A 13,560-nucleotide genomic window follows, 5' to 3' on the forward strand; every position below is an offset into this window, starting at 1 on the left:
TCTTTGGCCTCACCTTCCCTTCAAATAGATTCTTTTTCAAAGGGATTCTTTCCTTCAAATAGCTTCCTCTGTTTACTGTTTCCTTTTTCCTGACTATAATTATAGTCAGGTTTTAGTACGTCTTCCTCCCCCATATTAGACTATAAGCTCCTTGAAGTCAGAGACTATGTTGTATTTACTTTTAATATTCTTCAAGAAAGCCTAAACATCCTGTGCCTAGCTTATCCATCCGTCCATCCATCCATCCATCTGTCCATCATCCATACATCTGACACTTACTATATGTGCCAGGCACTGTCACAGGTGCTGGGAATGCAGTAGGGAACAACCCAGAGTCCTGTTAATGGAGCTTACATTTCAATGGGGGAGATGACAAAATAATAACACAACAAAATAACAATAAAGACTCACATTTACTGAGTGCATGCTGTGTGCCCTGTTTCACATGCCCTCTTTCATTCAGTCCTCCCAGCAACTCTATGAGGTGACTACCTTTTTTTTTTTTTTTTTTGAGACGGAATCTTGCTTTGTGGCCAAGCTGGAATACAGTAGTGCGATCTCGGCTCACCGCAACCTCCACCTCCTGGGTTCAAGTGATTCTCCTGCTTCAGCCTCCTAAGTAGCAGGGATTACAGGCACGTGCCACCACACCCGGCCAATTTTTTTTTGGTTTTAGTAGAGACAGGGTTTCACCATTTTGGCCAGGCTGGTCTTGAACTCCTGATCTCAGGTGATCTGCCCACCTCGGCCTCCCAAAGTGCTGGGATTACAGGTGTGAGCCACTACGCCTGGCTGGTGACTACCATTTTAATCCCTGTTTAATGGATGAGGAGACTGAGTGCTTAGAGATACTGCTGCTTGCCTTGTCACAGAGCTAGTTAAAGAACAACCTAGGATTTGAAGCCAGCTCTTTCTGATTTCTTAGCCCAGGGGTTGGCAAACTACAGCCTGCTGTCATAGTTTCCAATGAAATAAAATTTTACTGGAACACAGCCTTGCTCATTCATTTATGTATCGTCTATGGCTGCTTTCACACTACAATGACAGAATTGAGTAGTTGCGACAGAGACCATATGGCCCGACAACCCAAAAATACTTACTATTTGGCCCTTTACAGAAAAAGTTTGCCAATCCATCTTAGCCTAAGCTAGGCTCAAATGATGTTCATTGAGGGAATAAGTGACCTGATGACTCCATTCATTCATGTATGTATTTATTCATTCTATTAACATTTTTTGGAGCACCTGTTGCGTGTCAGACATTTTGCTTCCTTGGACAGTGGGGTCCCATTTGTAGTCAGTTTGTTCTCTTACTTGATCTTTCCAAAGAGTTCATACACCTGCAATCCCTGTTAAAAGCCAAATCTGTTACCTGATTTCCCATTTTCTTTGCCTTGTCTCTAGCCTAGACAAGAAAATCTGTCTATTACTTTAAAAATGACAAAAGAAATTAATCAGGATTTGGCAACTAAATTTATCATCTGGGAAGAAGCCAAGAGATAAATTGAAGCAAATTCTGTACTTCCTACTTCATCCCCTTCTCTCAGCCTGGCTTTATGGGAATGGCTGAGACGGCAGTGAAATTTAGGACCTATATTGCCTGGAAAAAACACACTGACAGCTAAATTAGTTTGGCAGTAAGGTGGGATGGAGGGCTGTAAGCCAGGGATGAATTACGGGTGTTGAGTGAGGCTGGGGCCAGCATCTACTCTCTTAAGATTAGTTAGGATGTGAATGAGGAGAAAAATGCAGCTAATTCCACAGCCTCACAGAATGCCCCAGGGAGGAAGAGGCACAAAGACTGCAAATCAGGCCCAGGCACCTGTGGTTCACACTCCTGACAATGCTGGAAAATTGCATACTGGGTAAAGAACGCTGCTGAGGTTGAGAGAGAGGGGAAAATTGCCCAAGATGGATAGCACACATGCATGCAGATGGAGAGGAGCTCATTATTTTGCCAGTGTCCTTGAAGTCTGCTGACTTGGTGAGAGGCCTGGCCATGGTCTTAATGCTGTGCTTACCAGGACTTGGATGATTACCTGGGATAGCTTTCTCTTTCAGGACTCAGAAATTAGCTGCTTAAGTTTTAGGATTCTAGCTCGTGGGGAAAGGGGACAGAGGAGGAGTGGAGATTGTTAGAAAAGAAGTGCCTTTCACATAAACAAGGGAGAAAAGCCAGTACTAACTGTACTTGTGCATGATGCAGAGCCCCTGGGCCTATGGACTGTGTAATGAATCTGGCAACAAAATATTGAGCCTTTGCTCAGTGTAAGGCTCACTGTGGGTGTATTAAGAAGTATAAGAGGCCGGGATAGTGGTTAATCCTCCCAACAATTCTATGAGGTAGATATTATTATCCCCATTTTATAAATGAGTAATCTAAGGTCAGAGAGGTTAAGCATCTTATTTCCAAGGCTATACAGCGAACAAGTGACATAAGTAAGATCTGAGCTCCCAAGTCTATGCAGCTTCTTAGGTAAGAAGGTCTGTCCATTCATATAAGATAGTGACACTGGATTTAGAAAATTGTATTTTTTTTTTTTTTTTTTGAGACGGAGTTTCACCCTTGTTGCCCAGGCTGGAGTGCAGTGCCATGATCTTGGCTCACTGCAACCTCTGCCTCATGGGTTCAAGTGATTCTCCTGCCTCAGCTTCTCAAGTAGCTGGGATTACAGGTGCCCACCACCACGCCCAGCTAATTTTTGTATTTTTAGTAGAGATGGGCTTCACCAAGTTGGCGAGACTGGTCTCGAACTCCTGACCTCAGGTGATCCACCCACCTCGGCCTCCCAAAGTTCTGGGATTACAGGCGTAAGCCACCACGCCTGGCCTGAAATTTTAAACATAGTGGTTCTACCCTTACCTACCTAAAGCCTTAGGTAGGGTGTCTATGATTTGGATAGATTTGGTTTTCTGAAGCAAAGCAAGAGCCACCTCTACTTCCATGTAGATGAGCAGAGCCTGGAGCTTCTATGCCTCGTAAGAGACATGAGATTTGGTTCTAGCTATACTCACTGTCTTCAGCGCTTCAGAATAGGTGGGTGCACACTGCCCTATGCATCTGCAGGAACAAGCCTTCCTGATCCTTCTGACTCCATCAGAAGATTTCCCTCAACTCCCATGTGAAGGGCCCATGAAGAAGCCACTTTTCTCCCCGTCCCACTTCCTTGTTGCCTTTGCACTACTAATTCCTGCTTTTGCCCGCTCCTCTCCCCATTTCCTGATTTCCCCTCTTAGAGAAATTTTTGCTCCTTTCACCTGGCCTGCGCTTTAGATCGGGAAATGAAAATAATTCTGGCCGGGCGCAGTGGCTCACGCCTGTAATCCCAGCACTTTGGGAGGCCGAGGCGGGCAGGTCACGAGGTCAGGAGTTCGAGACCAGCCTGGCCAACATGGTGAAACCCCATCTCTATTAAAAATACAAAAAAAAGAACAGGTGGCAGGCACCTGTAATCCCAGTTACTCAGGAGGCTGAGGCAGGAGAATCGCTTGAAACCAGAAGGCAGACGTTGCAGTGAGCCGAGATCACACCACTGCACCTAGCCTGGGCAACAAGAGTGAAACTCTGTCTCAAAAAAAAAAAAGAAAAAAAAAGAAAAGAAAAGAATTCCATATTCTTTCCTCCTTCTTCCTCCTCCTTTTCTGTCTTTGGAATTTTCCCAAGCAGTTCAGGATCTAGGAGTGGATCTCAAAGCCTTATAGGATAAATGGTCTATATGGCTGGAAATATCCTCATTCCCACGTTAGCTGTCTCCAAGGTCTTAGGGAAGGGGTTAGGGCTGACAGTGCTGTCTCTTCCTCAGCTCTAGGATTCCCTGGCATCACATCCTCACCTATGGTCCTGCCTTCTACAAAGTAACATCAAGGTTTTGCTTATGTCGAAATTAGGTCTTTCTAATATAAAAATTAGGGATCCCTGTTGTAGAGTTCTTGAATCTCTGAGGTGAGGCTTTCAGAGTAAATTTGGCTCAGATACACAAAATCCTGGGGAAGCTTTGAAGCTCTCACTCACTGACCCTCGTTTAGGATGGCTATAGGCAGAGAGATTCCTTCTCATCCTCAAGTGGTGCTGGATAGATCGGATGCATTCCACGCAGCTGTCTGCCTGCCACAGAACATGATTCCCACAGTAAAGAGCTGATCATGAACCTGATCCAATGGCACACCAGAGTTTACCCATTTTGATTTAAAATCTTCAGTATCTCCTAGCTTATCTTTCGGTGTGATGCCTTAGCATTTTCCAAGTATATCCATTAGACCACCTGAAACTGTTTTCAACCCCCAAAATAAGCAGCAACATAGCTCTTTCCAAAAATGTTCACAGTGGCCTCATGATAGGTAAAAGAAAAGATGCTTCTGATTAGCTACTGCAGATCCCTTTGAGAGTGACCAGTTCAAGATGTAGTCTTCACACTTCTTGAAGGAAAGAAGTCTGCTCTGTTCCAACTGCACTGAGGGGTACACAAAGAAAGCATGTGGAAATGAAATACAGAAGTCATTATATTTAGGAAGAGTTCCTTGCCTCTAAGAGTTAGGCGCTTCCAAACGAGAGGCTCTAAGAGGTCACCATCCCCCTTTCCTATGCTCTCCAACAGGTCCTAATGGCTGCGGGAAGCATGTTCACCTCACCTGGTTATTTCTTCTTTCAGAGCAGCAGGGTCTGCAGGATAAAACTTCACACGGAAGCACATGGTGAATGGAGGCTGGGCTGCAGAGAAAAAGAGGTGCCCATCAGGGAAGACCCTCACCCAGAAGAGGACAGGGCTGTACTGCCCACTAGCATGAAGCATCAGAAGAGAACCCTCATATATTTACGGCCAACTTATACTGAGAACAGTGGGAAATTATATACGTAGACCAAAACTTGCGGCAAGTGGGAGGTTTCATGCCACCCTCCCCAGGGGTGTGGCTTGAGTCTTTTCATGGAGAATACTTACATCTCAATTGCTTCACCACAGACTTTGTAAATTCCAGCCAATGCTGAAACAGAGAACACAGAACATGAAAACCCTAATGAGAAGGGCTGTAAAATATAACTTGTTTTCTCCAACTTAAAAAACTAGACAGATTGTAGCCTAGGGTGAAAGCAGCCCAAAAGCTTGGAGAGATAAGTTTGGAGAGTAAAGAGTGATATGATTTTCTGAAATGAGCTCCCATGAAGCCAGCTGTGAAGGGGGGAATAGTTCCAGCTTCAGATGCCATTTCTGGGCTTCCATGGAAATGCTGTCTTCTAAAGCAGGGTGCCAAAGTTCTCAGCCATGTTTTTGGCATGCGATTAGGCACAAGCAACTGCATGTATGTGTGGCGGGGACAGAGCCCCACCTGGGTTGAGTTGGGAAATACTGACTTTAATGGGTGGTGTGTGCGTGTGTTATGCACCAGCTTTTTTTCTCTTTTTTTGGCAGCAGAGTGGGGATAGAAGATATTGGTAGCAACTCTAGAAAGCAGCGATAAGTGGAAATTTCCTAAGTCAGGGATGGCTGGTATATATTCCATCTTTCTTTGAGTAACATAAATTGCCAACCCTTAGTGTTAGAAAACACATACTCAAGATTCCTTGGCATCCAGCAATGTTTTAAAATCTAAATCTCAAATGATAACTAACCACAACCAACGTGTAGGATAGTACCCTTTCCCCTTGGATTTTCAAGGAGGCAGGACGTAGAGGCAAAATACATTTTCCCATGGTACTTAAATGTTTGGGGGAAGCAATGAAACCATTCTATATGTGTTTCTTAATTCTACATGGGTCCTTTATAAAATTTATTATTGATGTTTGTTGCTTTTTGCTAATGAGGATTAGGTAGGACTGCTATTAATTGGGGTTTGATTATCCAGAGGTAACTTAACATTGCCAGATGTAAGCTCCATGAAGGCCCAGAACTGTCAGTCTTGTTTACAACTGTATCACCAGTGCCTAGCACAGTGTTCAGTAGGTAGCTGCTGAATGGCAAAGGGACTGGGCCCATACTTCCTTCTTTTCTGGCTACTTCCATTTAGTGTAATGTCTTGGCAGAGTCCTCCCTCTGGCAGGAGAGCAGCCAGGGCCCTGCAGTCAGCATCCTGGCCTCCCTTAATTCCCAGTGATCACCTTCCGGGCTGGGCCATGGGTCATGCAGTTAATGGACCCACTAAGAGCCAGTTCTTCCGTCAGCTCCACACGGATAATCTGGGCTGACATTCTGCTCTCCTGCTTCTGCTGATCTGAGTTCCCATGAGGCTGGCAACTCATTATAGCCACTCAATGTGGTTAAGAGGTCCTTCTCACATTACACGGCCCACCACGGCTCAGCTTCACAGGGAGGCAAAGGCAAGAGATGAAATTGCTCAGAAACAACTGGGGTTCCAGGGTATACCTGTGAAGAGGGAGGAGGCCTATCTGTTCAGAGCACACTGGGGTTGTGGACAGTTAGGAGAACATAGTCAGTGCCAGCGACTCAGTACACAGAACACCAACACCTCTAGACATTAGACTGATAGATTAAAAGAAATAAACAAAGGAAGGTAGAAATTAATGACTGTGAGATGCATTATCAGCAGAGGGCAGAGAAAGCTGAATGACAAAAGGCTATTCCCCTTGGCAATAGCTGGAAAGAGGATTTTAGTTTTATTGTAGTGAGAGCTCAAGAAAGGACTGAGGCTGGAAGAGAGTAGCAAGGGGTGAGAAGGGACTGGAGAGCTGTCACAGTCGATCCATACGATTTGGAGTCTGGCAGAGAAATCTTGAGAGGAACCCAAGAATATGGTGATGGCTAGAGTGGCTTTTTGTAAATGCCTGACCAAATCAGTCCCAGATTCACTAGCAAACAGACAACACGGGCTTAGGGAGGAGGGATTAAAAGAAGAGGAAAAGAAGATTCAGAGAGGAGGGTTTCCTCCTCTATTTGAGTGAATGGGCCAATATGGCACAATCTTCAGACTCTAGGGACTTGAAAGGGTACAAAGCAGAGGCCAAGAGAAGGTGGAGGCCCTGGGCCTGAGTCAGGAATCCTGGGGAAGGAGAGTGAGGACAGCTCCTCCAGGAGAGACCAGGAGAGCTTCCAGATGCATGGAGGCTCCTGCAGAGCAAGCAGTGACATGGGGATGGATGTGAGTGCTGGGTTCGGACTGTCTCGAGACCCAGGGAAGGAGGTTTATTTTAGGCCCTTACACCCTGAGGGAGCAGGGGAGCTCAGCTCCTCCATCCTACCATGAATCAGTGGACTAAGGACAACTCTTTATAGGTCCCCATTTCCCTACAAACCCTCAGATACTCTCTCAAGTCTCTCTGCTCTCCTTAACCCCTCCCACAAGGCACAGAATTACACAACTTTCAGAGGCTATCAGTTATACATTCAGCATGGAATCTCAGAAACCACATTGTCCCTGGAGTCAAACAGGTCTGAGCTTGAGGCTGGCTTTGCCACTTACCTTGGGGAAGTTACTTAACTTATCTGAGATTTTATTTACTCATCTGGAGAACAGATATTATCATTAGGGATACTCATCTCATTTCGTCAAGGATGAGATGGAATAACATATGTGAAGCTCTTAGCCTAGTGCCTGGCACAACTCAGTGAGCAGTATACATCAGCTGGAAGAACTAGGTTTGTGTGCAGTGCAGAGCCTGGCAAGCAGTAGGAACTCCATAAATGTTTATTTCTCCTCTTTCCCATGTTCTTTATTTATTTTTATTTTTATTTTTTTTTTTGAGACGGAGTCTCGCTCTTTTTGCGCAGGCTGGAGTGCAGTGGCGTGATCTCAGCTCGCTGCAAGCTCCGCCTCCTGGGTTTATGCCATTCTCCTGCCTCAGCCTCCCGAGTAGCTGGGACTACAGGCGCCCGCCACCTCGCTCGGCTAGTTTTTTGTATTTTTTAGTAGAGACAGGGTTTCACCATGTTAGCCAGGATGGTCTCGATCTTCTGACCTCGTGATCCGCCCGTCTTGGCCTCCCAAAGTGCTGGGATTACAGGCTTGAGCCACTGGGCCCGTCCTCTTTCCCATGTTCTTATCTCTCTCTAGCTCCTTCTCATTTTAACCTTGACCACATCCACATATTCTCTTACTCTCCTCAAGCACATTCTGACCTAACTAAAAAACCAATGAACAGGATACAATTTGACTTTTTTTCTTCATATACCACTACTCTAGGGGATGAAGAGACCTTGGAGTAACTGGCCCTCCTTTTATTTTATTTTATTATTTTTTTAAGACAGAGTATTGGTCTGTCTCGCAGGCTAGAGTGCAGTGGTGTGATCTTGGCTCACTGCAACCTCCATCTCCTGGGTTCAAGTGATTCTCATGTCTCAGCCTCCCAAGTAGCTGGGACTACAGGCACACGCCATGATTTCCAGCTAATTTTTGTATTTTTAGTGGAGACAGGGTTTTGCCATGTTGCCCAGGCTGGTCATGAACTCATGGGCTGAAACAATCTGCCTGTCTTAGCCTCCCAAAGTACCAGTATTACAGGCATGAGCCACTGCACACAGCCAGCCTTCCTTTTTAAGGATAAAAGTTTAGACCAAACAAAGAAACACCATTTGTAAAAAATAGTCCACCATTACCTCTCCACTTCAGTGGGGATGCCAGAGAGTACATCTCCACAAAGAGCAAAGGGTAGATGAAGGGAAGTTATAGAAACTGCAGGTGGGAGGCTAAGCAAATGGATGTAAGAAATACAACACTATAAGCCATTAACTCACTCACGCATTCATTTCTTCAGAAAACGTTTATTGAACCCCAACTACATTGTAGGCCTGTGCTAGTTACATGGGAGATAGTGATGAATGAGGTAAAGTCCAGGCCCTCATGGAACTTATAGTTTTGCAGTGAACACAGGTAATCACAGAATGCTGTAATAAGTGCTATAACAGGGTAGCAGAGGGCACATGGGGGCCCATAGGAGGATCCCTAATACCGAGTGGGGTTAGGGAAGACTTCCCAGAGGAAGTGAAAGTCTAAGCTAAGATCTTAAGTGTGAAAAGGAGTTAGCTGGAACAAGGGTGTGGAGTGTGGAGCGGTGAGGAAAAGGAGAAGATTCTAGGCAGGGGAACTCTATAGATGAAGGCTCTGCAAAGAAAGAAGGTAGGATGTATCTGGAGAGCAAAAATATTACTGTCTGGTGGCACCACAGCAGGGAGAAGACAGGTCAGGGAGATGAAGGTGGAGAAATAGGCAGGGGCCTGAGATAATGGACTTGTTCCTGTATCTGTCTGGAATATCAGAACCCTTGTCTGTCAGAATGCCCTGTGTCTGCAGAGCTGCCTATGCTATGTAGAGCAGAGCAAGAACTGCAAGATCTGCAAGGCCCATGCTGGTTTGGCTCTGTCTCTGTCCTGTCTAAATTGGGTTGGTATGGCACTTTTGGTGAGGCCTTTCTTAACCAGTACAATGTGGTTCAGCTGCTTACTAGAAAGGGGGCAGGAGAGGCCCACAACTCCAGCCCAGCTGCTCCGCCTCCAACTTTGTGCAAATCACTCAAGCTTCCTAGCCTGCCATTTCAGCAACTGTAAAATGACAAGCTTCTCCAGGTGAGCTCTAGCCAAGGTGCCTTCCAGGTCTAATGCTATGATTTGAAGAGACGACATCCAACTGCAGGGTCTGGTTGGTCCCTGATTCCTGAACCTTGACTTTGAATATGAATGACAGTTCAAGACCTCAGGCTTACTGACTAGCTCTGTCCTCCTTTTGTGTTTTGAATATTGACTTACCCGCTGCTTATCTGGGTCTACAAAGCGGATACCAAAATAGTCTTTCTCAAGTAGGTTCAGGTGGTGGCAAAGAAGGTCAAACAGGTACTGGCCTTTGGCATCTCTCTGCAAAGAAAGAAAGTTCCATTGAGAAATGAGTGGGCTTCTTCAGTGTAACTTTGTTTTGTTTCTTTTTGTTTTTTGTAGCCATTAAAAGTTGTTTGCAACTGTTGCATGTGTCTATGAAAGGGGTGAATGTCCATAACTATGTCCTCCACATTGTGATACATCACTGTCTGGAATCCAGAGGTTTTTAGCACCTGGAAGGAGCCCAAGAACCCTTCCCACCACAAAGATGTCAGAGAAGTCAAGGTAGAGTCAGGTAAGCCCAGTTCCCATCTCAAATGCACAAAGTTTTCTTAAACTGTGGGTGTAGGGAATGTCAGTGTGGAATACAGCAGTAATTACACCAGGCCCAGCTGGCTGAGCCTCTAAAGTAAATCGTGAATCCATCCACATCTCTTCCTCTCCATTTACCAACACCACAGGTCAAGCCACCACCATCCCTCAACAGGACCACTGCCAAAGCCTTCTAACTGACCCTCTGTCTCTGCTCTTGCCCTCTCCAGTCCATTCTCTGCACAGCAATGAGGGTGTCCGCAATTCAGACATCATCTCTTTCTTGCTGAATAAGTGATCAGGCACATTGTAGGATATTTAAACATACAAAAGGATATACTATGAACAGTAAGTCTCCCTTCCACCCTGACCACCCTGTGCCCCAGTTCCTCTCCCCAGAAGCAACTGTTATCAGCTTCTTGTATATCCTTTTTTTTTTTTTTTTTTTTTTTTGTGAGAAGGAGTCTCGTTCTGTCGCCGAGGCTGGAGTGCAGTGGTGCAGTTTCGGCTCACTGCAACCTCCGCCTCCTGGGTTCAAGCGATTCTCCTGTCTCAGCCTCCCAAGTAGCTGGGATTACATGCATGCGCCACCACGTCCAGCTAATTTTTGTATTTTTAGTAGACACAGGGTTTCACCATGTTGGTCAGGCTGGTCTCTAACTTCTGACCTTAGGTGATCTGCCTGCCTCGGCCTCCCAAAGTGCTAGGATGATAGGCGTAAGCCACCATGCCCAGCCCTCTTGTATATCCTTTATGTGATGTTTTATACACAGGCAAACCTACATACATATACATCTCCTCTTTTAAAAATACATTTTGTAACATATTTTTAAGCTCTTTTCTCCCACTTAGGGTATCTTGCAAATCCTTCTATAGCAATATATATAGATATGCCTCACCGTTTTTAACTGCTGCATGTCACTGCAATGAATCTAAAATTATTTACCCAGTTCCATATTGATGACATTTGTTTCTAATTTGCTATTACAAACAATGTGGCAGTGAACATACAATAATCTTTATGTTACTCACTTCTCTTAATACTTGTTGCTCTCAGAATAAAATGAAAACTCTGATCATGGCGTCCCAGGCCCTGTATAGCCTGGCTCCTGACTTCTCTCTGCACTCACCCAGAATCATTCTCCTCACTGTACTCCAGCCATGGCCTTTCCATTCTGAACTCCCCAAGGCTTTTCTGCCTCTCTGTCTTTGCATTCCCTCTGCCGGGAATGTTCTTCTTGCAGCTCTTTGCAGCCACTCCTGTTTTTTGAGGACTCAGCTCAAATGTCCCCTCTTCAGAGAGGCCTTTCCCTATAGTACAGCCCTTCCCAGTTACTTTCCATCTCATTTTGCCATTTATGTCCTTCATAGCACTTATACCAATCTGTAATTATCTTGTTGATTTGTTTACTTATTTATTTACTATCTGCTTCCTTTCTAGACTGTAATTTTCATGAAGTCAGAAGCCTTCCCCCAGAACTTAGCACAGGGCCTGAGGCATGGCAGGCAGGTCCTCAATAATTCTTTGTGGAATAAATTACTGAACGAATAGAAGGGAAAAGGTTGGCTGAAAGATTTCACAAAATGGTGAAAAGCTAGGCTGTTTATAACCCATAACCTTCTACTTCAGAGACCTGCCTGGGTGCCAAGGATGAAGTGGGAGGAGAATGACTTGCAGGAAACTGTCAAAACACCTGGAGCCTGCACAGCATCCATCACTGGCCTCCTTGCAGTGGTCTCTGCAGCTTAGTTCAGATGATCATCTCTGGCGGGTCTATGTCTAATTTTGCATACAAATTGAGGTTGTATGAGGAATTTCTGTAGTGTAGTGGTTATCACGTTTGCCTCACAAATTGAGGTTGTAAGATAAGATCCAAAGATCTCTCCCATGCCAAGGCCCAAGGCTGTGGGTAATTATCAAAGGGCCTGGCCCTGCCCCAAGAATGAGCATACTTTTAAGACCTTCACAAAAGGTTTACACCTCCCCTCTTCCCCTTCTGCTAGCTCACCCCATACTATCCAAGGAGAACTAGGGTAGGATGCTAATCTCGTAGCAGTTATGTTAAGAAGTTTGTCCTTGCAGGAGCTGGAAGAATGGGTGAGTAGACAGCTCAACTACAGAAGGAGGCAACATGTGGGCACACATCCCTCCTCGTCTGAGACAGGAATAATATAGGGTGGTCACAGGAGAATAAAAATTCCAGACAGCAGTTTCACATGACTAGAGGCTATGGGCTGATAAGACCCTAAAAAACAGGGCATGGACCAAGCTAGCTAATACCTACTGAACCCAGTATGTGGCTGGATTTGACCTAGGTTTCTCCTACCTCATTATCAACTCATTAACATACTAGATCACACACCTACCAGCGCCAGGACTGTTCCAAGACCACCCATATTTGCTGTAAAAATAGGTGCCACTGCGGTTATGAGAAATCTCTACCCTTTCCCAAGAATTTTCATGAATATTCCACCCCTTGGTTAAAGAAACCCATAAAGACAGAAATCCCAAACCCCACTGTGTGACTCTCTTGAGTGCGCCTACGCTCCCTTTTCTTGAATGTGTACTTTGCCCTTTGCAATAAATCTCTGTACTTTTACTATTTTCTGACTCTTCCTTGAATTCCTTGACAGAATTATTATCTTCTCAATGGTGTCAAGAGCCTGGACACCAGCTGGGGTGGAGGTCTCACCGACGTTTGGGGAGCTCCCCCAGCCCACTGGTATCACTTCTGCTGGCCTCACGCTCCCTCTCACAACATAAGCCTGAACTCGCAGGCCCTATTCCCCCTGTCTTTGGTCCCCCACAGGAAAGAGTAACTCTCAGGACAGAGACTCATTATGAATCACGCTGGGACTTCGAGGTGGTGGGCCACAAACCAGGTCTTTCAAAGGACTCCGTCAGAACTTTCTTTGTGCAGGGCCTATTAACTACTTCTTCACTGATGCCCAGAGAGTGAGAAGAGCTTAAAGAGGTATTTCAGGTTCTCTGGAAGCAGAGGAAACACGTTCAACTCTATTCCATGCAGCATATCCTACACTATTATCTCTCTCAGAGCAACTGAAATGAAACAGTGAGAGACAGTAGCATATTTTCATTGTTTTTCTCTACAAATTTTACTTGGCACAAAGCTGGCTATTGCATTGTGATCAGCTGTTTTTTTTTTTTTTTTTTTTTTAAAATGAAAAAATGTTTTTCACAAACACTACTACAGTATGATGTGAGTTTTACGGGCTGAAGAAGTTTGCTTCCATACATACAACAACCAGATTAGCAATGCGATAGAGATAGCTATAGGGAAAACATGTTTCTGTGATGGAGATCATATGGACTTTTAATAAGAATCCTGCCTTCCATAAAACAACTCATTCTCATGGGCTGCGAGCTCAGATGCACTTGTAAGGCTCTTAGCTGGTGAGAACCCTGAACTTAGTAGATTCAACTTCAGATTTCTTCCACCTCACAGGAAGAAAAAGGAAGTATGGCTTTTCTC

The 13,560-nt window shown here is 45.0% G+C and overlaps 1 protein-coding gene across 9 annotated transcripts in view; it reads right to left on the reverse strand.

Annotated features, from left to right (window-relative positions):
- FRMD5 (FERM domain containing 5) overlaps positions 1 to 13,560 on the reverse strand; it is a 343,392-nt gene that overhangs the window by 44,789 nt on the left and 285,043 nt on the right. For 5 of the 9 annotated variants that reach the window (XM_025390457.1, XM_025390458.1, XM_025390453.1 and 2 more), the window contains 3 exons: positions 9,689 to 9,793; positions 4,937 to 4,979; positions 4,629 to 4,707 (listed from right to left, as the gene is read on the reverse strand). In XM_025390457.1, the coding sequence (XP_025246242.1) occupies positions 4,629 to 4,707; positions 4,937 to 4,979; positions 9,689 to 9,793 (227 nt within the window). Of the gene's footprint in view, positions 1 to 2,866; positions 2,976 to 4,148; positions 4,451 to 4,628; positions 4,708 to 4,936; positions 4,980 to 9,688; positions 9,794 to 13,560 lie in introns of all 9 variants that reach the window. The other 4 variants (XM_025390460.1, XM_025390459.1, XM_025390462.1 and 1 more) reach the window with 3 other exon arrangements.

This window comes from Theropithecus gelada, chromosome 7a (assembly GCF_003255815.1).
Source record: "Theropithecus gelada isolate Dixy chromosome 7a, Tgel_1.0, whole genome shotgun sequence".
In the NCBI taxonomy this organism is placed as follows: domain Eukaryota; kingdom Metazoa; phylum Chordata; class Mammalia; order Primates; family Cercopithecidae; genus Theropithecus; species Theropithecus gelada.